Source organism: Colletotrichum fioriniae (genome assembly GCF_027942845.1).
Source record: "Colletotrichum fioriniae strain IMI 355084 chromosome Unknown scaffold_2, whole genome shotgun sequence".
NCBI lineage: Eukaryota > Fungi > Ascomycota > Sordariomycetes > Glomerellales > Glomerellaceae > Colletotrichum > Colletotrichum fioriniae.
In genome coordinates this window covers 462,092-470,004 of record NW_027076838.1, presented here as the reverse complement: position 1 = coordinate 470,004, position 7,913 = coordinate 462,092, and the positions used below count along the sequence as shown (strand labels likewise).

Below are 7,913 nucleotides of genomic sequence, written 5' to 3'. Positions count from 1 at the left end.
AAACGGTGCCACTGTCACTTGCAAAGGATCATGAAGCAACGGTGGTCAACGGCTAATGGTGGTTGAAAAGCAGGGGCCGGCTCATAGGGCGACAGTGGAACAGCCACATGGAAGCTCTGGAAAGGACTGTGCCGCCATCAAGCATGCATTCTTTCGTCTACCGGCTGCTTTGATTTGCGGGCAGACGTTGAGAGAAAGCCATGGAGCTGTGACCCTTGATGAGCGGGCGTTCAGATCGGAAGGGTTGCAAACGGGGTCGTCTTCAGAACCACGAAGTTGTCGATAGGTAACGACGAAGCGTTGACAACAAGTACGGCAAGCTTGACCAGAAGCATGGTAAGTCTCATAATCTTCGTGTAGGCGAAGTTGACAGGCTGTATCCGTAGGGTTCATGTCAAAGACGCGACAGCCCCTTCGTATAGGCAAGCGTATGTTGAATGACCTGGGCATCCGTGGTATGCTTGTCCATCATTTCGACCTCGCTCGGGGTTAACGACGGTGGAAGTTGACTAAGCCGGAAGACACTAGCCGTCTGTTTGTCTCGGGGCCGAAGGCTTCCTCTCCCTCGATAATTCCGTGGGACTCATGGGGGTCGCGTTTCCCCGCTTCGAAGGAAGAGGCTTGACGACACGACGCGTGAAGCTGTGATCGGTCATGAAAGTGGCCGATTGGGGCAAGACCGCAACGGTTCGGTGTTTGAACCACTTTTTGGTCAGGTTTTATTGGCCTCGATTTCGTTCGTGTACTCCCGAGCAAATCTTCCGGTACGGAGAGACGAGCCGACAGCGAGCGATATTGGAATGCATACGTATTGGAGTACCGGGATGACGCCGACGTCGATTGCAAATCGCCCCGGCCTTGGATGGTCACGGCGCCCGTTGCTTGGGATGGCCCTGCTTCTTTGTGTTGATCGAGGATCCAGCCCACTGGCAATCAAGCCTAGATTTGCATCCTCGGACGATTTTGAGATTGCTCTTGATATTGCGCACTGGCCAGCAATACTCCACGTCTGGATACGAAACACGGTTAGTCGCCAACGACTTATGGGAAGAATGCGTTACAGGCTCTTTGCGATAGAGTTGAAGCTTTGGGGGAGTGGGAAAAGAAGTTCGTACCTGAGATTTAGATCTTATTCCTTCCTCGTTGTGTCTCCTCGGAGTTTGCGTTCACGTTGAAGTCCCCCGTGGCCCCTTGCTCTGGTCCAGCGGTGATACCTTGCCATGTCCCCAGTTCTTCTCCATGTTGAAGCATGCAGGTTCTGCTGAGGACAGGTTCAACGCAGCTTGCCTCAATCCTTCGTCTCGTTACCCCACACTTGTCGCAAGGGAAACACCACTTGAAGACATGCCCTCGACCATGCTCGACAGGGAAGAGCGGCTGCGGGCGCTTTAAGCGAGTATTTGTGGGTTGAAGGCAACGACACTGGAATGACTTGTTCATGGTCCTCAGGTATTGCGCCTAGCTAGGCGTGATACTTTCTCCCGGCGGTTTTGAGTCTTCGTAGTTTGGTCATAGGTCGCGAATTGACATCGGGAGTCGTCCGCAACTACGATGGAGTTCAGTGGTTGCTTAGATAAGGTAGCAGGGGATACGTTGAAGGTGGTGCACGAGACGAGCGAAAGAGAGAGAAGCGTCGTATTGTACACTAGCGCAAAGGGGAGGGGTGATTGTAAAAGTGGATATCAACTCTGGAGGTGTGAACCTAGGTAAGGCGATGGGACAGGAGCGGGGGCTACCCAGGTATACTGTGCTTAGTACGGTGTTTTCGACTTCTGTACACTGCCAACCCTCACGACGCATGCACCATCAGCATCTGCGCCGTGTGCGCCTGTCTCGCTTCGTGGCTGCCGCTCCGGGCGTTCTTTCCCCTTGGGCTTACCAATTGAACCATGAACGCCGCGCTAGCGCCTGTCGCCAGCTGCGGGAGAAATAAGCGCGACACTGCGATAGGCCCACGCTATTCCTCCCAATTTTTGAGGCGTCAAGCAAGCTCTAAGCGCAGCGCTTAATCAACCCATCAACGCCAAACAAAGTAAACACTTCCATCCACCTACTTAGGAATCAACAACAACCGGCTACAGCACGGCAATCCTCCACGATAGATACCGTCGACCGACATAATTGCGACTTCCTTGTTGAGTCACCTCAGCATCCTTGCCGAGACTCTGCAATGAGGCAGGCGTTGAATCCTTCCGCTTGAGCGCATCTGGATGCATTCCACAAGCAGTCATGGCCACGATAGTGAGCGCCGCACCGTCCAGGTGGAGCGGCAAGAGACAGAGTGTGTTCAAATCAGTCTTTGACTCCGAAATCTCGCAACCTACTCCTCATTCGATACCTTCTCAGAGGTTCAAGTCGCAGGGAGAGCCCTTTGGCGGCGCACTATCACCGCCACTACACCGTCAATCACCCTCCCGCTCGCAGTTCCCCGGCCATGGCAAACCTTCAGAACTCCACGCCTCATCTTCGTCCAGGCCTTCACAAACCTCTGCTTCCATGCAGACCAGCGAACAAGTCCGGTGGGACCAAGCATGGCACATTGTGACGACTCGTATCCAACTTCCGCCGTCGGTGGCCGCTGAGGACTCCTTTGGCACTCTGGCTCCGGAATCCCAGGACTACGACGCAGACTTTTATGACAGTCTAAAGCTGGTGCTCCATCCAGCGAAGCACTCTGGGAACGCCGCTAGTACCGAGGACATCCTTTCATGGCATACTCAGCAGGTTCGCCACCACTTCGCCCAACATGTCCTCCCCCTACTTTCCGCTTGCAACACGTACGGTGACCAATCCCAGGTACTCCTCGGAAGCATCCATACTCTGGAAGCAGCTCACCGCCAGTATCTTTATGGACTGTCTCTTATCGTGCGGGGTCTTGAGAACAAGCATGCAGACATCGCCGTCGACAAGTTCCGCCGTGATCTACACGCAGTCATCGGCAACTCCATGTCGCAGGCGCTTATGGAGTCCCTCCGAGCTGTTCTGAGTCGCCTGATGAGATTGGTTCTCGGCATGCAGCAAACTAGGCCTCCCTCGAGTGCCTCTCGGACAAACGACCTCGAAGCAGATCGTCAGGCAGCAGCGGCAGCGGCAGCGCGACAAGAGCTTCTGCGGTTGATTGAGGCACTGCACAAAGTGGGACTGGCAGGCGAGAGGTTCCAAGTCTTGTTCGCTGAGCTCATGGATGCCATGATGGTGGAGCACATTACAACATCATTCGCGGGCGCCTGGACGCAGTCGAAATCTGATGGCGGGAAGGATGCTCCGCGCGCCTCGTCTGTGCCTCGCGCTACGAAACTTGGCACCCCTTCGCGCTGTATTGCTGCACTATGCAATTGGGTCGAGAACCATTATTCGCGGCTAGCAGTCGAGGTCTTTGCTCGCATCGGTAGCGGGGACATTGCTTGGACCGATGTCGAAAAGTGGAAGGAGATTGCCGTTGGACGGTTAGCAGTCATGCGTATCCATGAACTCTTCGACATCGTTCTCCAATGGCCCCACAGCAGAGGCGCTCTTGATGACCTCCGAATGGCAATCACAACGCCGCAGAGACGGCTGCAATTGACGGACACGTTTTCGGCAGCGTTACAGAAACGGCTGTTGCACCCCGGACGGTCAACATTGGATATACTTCGCGTATACATTTCCATGATCAGGACGTTCCATGCTCTAGACCATTCCAAAGTACTACTAGACCGTGTGGTTCATTCGTTGCAGCTTTACCTATGTCAGAGAGACGATGCGATCCCCATCGTCGTGACTGGACTCCTATCAAACCCGGATGACTCAAGTACGGAGGCAGGCAATACTAAACTTGTTGAGCTCGCCATTCTACTCAACGATCCATCGCAGCAAAGAAGGCCTGCCGTGGAGGATGAGGAACTGGACTGGGACGATATGGAATGGATCCCTGATCCCGTTGACGCCGGAGTCAACTACAAGCGTCCCAAGTCAGAGGACGTCATCGGAACCTTGATCAGCGCTCTAGGCTCTCAGGATATCTTCATCAAGGAGTTCCAGAATATCATCGCAGAGAGATTGCTGTCCACACAGGTGGAGTTCAGCCAAGAAGTCCGTGTGCTCAATCTCCTGAAGAAGCGGTTTGGGGATAATGCCCTGCAAAACTGCGACGTCATGATAAAGGACATCCAAGACTCGAAGAAAGTCGACTCCATCATCTCCAAGACGATCAGGACAGGCGTCATCGGCCCCGTCCGTAAGCCCCATAACACTCCGTCATATCATACCAAAATTCTTTCTCGGCTCTTCTGGCCAACTATGGACCGAGAGCATTTCATCTTGCCTGGGCCTGTCGTCGAGGGTCAAGGGCAGTACGAAGGCGAGTTCGAACGTCTCAAGTCTAACCGCAAGCTTACATGGCTCAATAATCTCGGAAACGCCACTGTCAGCCTTGAACTTGAAGACAGGACAGTTGAGAAGGAGTGCAAGACGTATGAAGCCGTTGTCATATATGCATTCCAAACAGACGAGTTTTACAGCGGACCGCTTCCCATACGTCGTACAGTTGACGAGCTTGAAGAGGTATTGCAGATGGACGATGATCTGATCCGCTCTGCCCTCTCGTTCTGGGTCGGTCAGCGTGTCATCCGCGAGATCGAGCCGGGCACCTTCATCGTCATTGAGAAGCTAGATGATGATGCCGATGACGGAGGGAATCCACCTGGACCTGGCCCCGATGATGCTCCCGCGCCCGACTCGGGTGAACTTTCACCCAAGAAGCCGGGCGCGTTGGATGCCAAGGAGAAGGAGCGTCGACAGGTGTACTGGCAGTTCATTGTTGGTATGCTGACCAACTCGAGTCCGGCCATGCCACTGGTTCAGATCGCCATGATGATGAAAATGTTGATAGCGGACGGGTTCCCATGGAGCAATGAGGAGCTGCAGGAGTTCCTTGCAGAAAAGATGGCGATGGATGAATTGGAGCTGGTCGGAGGAAAGTATCGACTGCCAAAGAAATGAGCGGGATATGTTTCTTCGACAGTAGACAGGAGAGTTGTTGGATCTGAGGGTGCTGGATGATTCCTTATGACGGGGGACTTTTCAACCTCAAGTTGATAACCTGCGGCTCATTTGTAGAGCCACACTTTGGTAACAGTCAATAATAGCTACGATACCCAACCAAGTTATGCCCACTAGCCTATGTTCCGTAACGTGGATGCTGTAACTGAAGGTCACGGCTCACACTCGACAAGATACACCCACGTGCTTTCCAATCACCTTCTTCTGATGGCGAGACTATTCTTAACATCATTTTGATCCATCAATCCTGCACCCAGATCTCTGCGGACATGAGCTCGATGCCTGTCAAGTTGCCGCCTGGCAATTTGAGCGTCATGAGGGTTGGAGTGATTTCATTCCTTGTTTTCAACCCTCGTTTCGGCTACAACGGTCAGCAGAATCAGCGGCAGTTGCGTTCGTAGCCCCAAGAAATACTTGCATCAAGGTCTTCTCTCCTCGTTCTCTCTTTGATATCTACTCCCAACTGGAGGGACTAGGTCTAAAAGGGGCCTCCCACGCATCGTGCCTGACTTCGACGAGAATGGAATACCTAGAGATTTGCTTCAATCTCCGTAGATGCACGGTTTCGGCTAGCACCTTGGATGGTAGAGATTTACCTGTTTCTTTACGTCTTGGGACGCCGTGTATGTTTTAAGAGTAGTTGCTAAGTTCCTTAACGCGAAACTGAAGTCCTCGACGGCCGTCAGTCATCGGGCTCATGTTACTGTGTCTGCCTGGGCAAGACCCCTCGCCATAGTTGACCACCTCTGTGAGGCTAAATTTGATCAAATCTGAAGCACCGTCCCCCTGATCATGAAATATTTGTCATTCATCATCATCATGCTCCAGACACTGTCTGCTTGGATGACAGCGGTTACACCGCGCGTTTCTTGTCTTTGGGTCGCTTCGTGTTTGGCATGAAGATGAGTGTTCGAGTATAGCATCCTGCTTCGCCGAGTACGCCTGCGTGCAGGTATGTCTCAACAGTCTGTGAGATCTGAACATAAACCATCGAGACGTTCAGGAACCCTTCCACGTACTTCATGAGCTTGCCTTGCAATTGCATCCGTATGCTTATAACTTGCGGTGCCACGATGGTACTTTGATTCAAGACTCTGTGAGTCTATAGACAGCCAAATGCACTTCAAAAAGAGGCTTCGAGCAGTGTAGTCACCATTTGATATTCAGAAGGGAGCTGAAAACTAGCCCTGTGAGCTAGGTGTGAGGGGGAAAGGCGAGACATTAGGCATCAGCCACTGAGCGTAAAAAGCGATATAAGGCGACAGTAACTTACTGGAACAATATTCAAGTCGTGTTTGTGGAACTGCACTGGAATGTATACGAATAGGAAGTAGGAATCACAGAAGACTAGGAACCTTCAAAACAGAGGGGCGGAGAAGTTACTTTGGAGAGACTGCCTTAAAAGCCGATGCTTCCGTTGACCCTATAAGCATGCAGCTGTATGATCATCATCAGTCAGCTATGCATTTAGCAAAGAGATTTTTGAGGTTCGATAAAGGCAGATGATGATAGCTGGTACCTGACACCACCCGAAATCTCCCGGGGAGATCAGAAGCCATGATTTTCGCTCCATTGGACCTGACCGCCGGACGTTTCGACCTCTGAGATATGATGTGATCTGGCATGTACTCGAATCGAGACACTGATATCTCAAAATCGACCTTAATTGCCTGAGTGAACCCCAGCAGCTGGCAAGCCTAGTCCATGATTTTCTCCTCGTATCTTGACAAGCGATATCTGAGGATCTATCGGCCAAGTTGGATCATTGGCGCAGAAGATCCAATCCAGGCGTAGAGTAAGGCAGGCGCCGATAACTCCATAACCTCACTCAATGTTCAGTCTCCTACGTCTGTCAATGACATGGTCACTTTTTGAGAGCACCGGGAGTACACTGCTCTACAGCATAGCCAATAAAGTCTATCACGGTCAGATTCTGACGTATAAACCCGGCCTCCTTCTCAAATGTAGAAAAAGTGAGGATGAGTAACAGGATGGGATCCATTCTTGTTGGGCTGACTTACATGATATGTCCTCAGAATCGCTGCCATACCCTGATACTAGTGCCTACATAAACTTGCTCAAAAGATGGTAAGTATCGCTTCTCGCCTTCGATCTAGAGACTGCGGTGGAAGGCTGCTCTAGTCTTCATCAGCTACGCGTTGTCGAATAAACAACTTCAACTGATCCCCAAGACCCTGATCGTGTTTCGCTTCTCAAGAGGGGACGTCCGTACTATGAACATCTATATCCTTTGGATGGCTCCCATTCCACGAATTACGGCTCACTGTCGTCAAGAATGGAGCATGAGGTGGAAGAAGTCAAAAGAAGGAAGAGTTTGGAGACAGAGTCTGGGTGTCTTCCTCAAGGCATGGTACTTAGGTGAAACGTCTATTCCTGCTAACCGGCACGTACTCATCTGGGATTGATTGATTGTGCCATGTCACTCATAACGGAACATTTCAACTCAGTCGTTCTGTTCCTGAAGCCGGAGTCGAGATGGAATATCGTCCCACATGTAATGAATTACGTCAGGTCTGGACATCAGTCTACGCAACATTAGGTCTTGCGGACGCACTTGTGAACGGACTTGAAGAAGAAGAGATCGCTAACTGTGTTAGATTTGAAGGTAAACAAGTTTCCACCAAGACATTATCGACACGACGAGGGCAATAGCAGGTGACCCCGTTCCCTAGCCTCATGCCAGACTGAATCACATTCCTATCTGATAACGGATAGTTATTCGCAGTCGCATTTACATTCTGTGACTTGTCCAAAGGAGATGACCAGCGTCCAAGGTTCGTATCACAGCAGCTGGGCTTGGACAGGGTATCCGAGTGCATAGTCACGTCAACTGTCGGTCACTATGCAAGTGC

At 51.6% G+C, this 7,913-nt stretch overlaps 1 protein-coding gene across 1 annotated transcript; it reads left to right on the top strand.

Annotated features, from left to right (window-relative positions):
• Positions 1-2,229: 2,229 nt before the first annotated feature.
• Positions 2,230-4,980, top strand: N0V96_001978 (uncharacterized protein; the record flags this gene model as incomplete). Its single annotated transcript, XM_053195114.2, has 1 exon — positions 2,230-4,980. One exon carries the CDS (start codon positions 2,230-2,232, stop codon positions 4,978-4,980), a length of 2,751 nt encoding a protein of 916 aa, XP_053047385.2.
• Between the last annotated feature and the right edge of the window lie 2,933 nt (positions 4,981-7,913).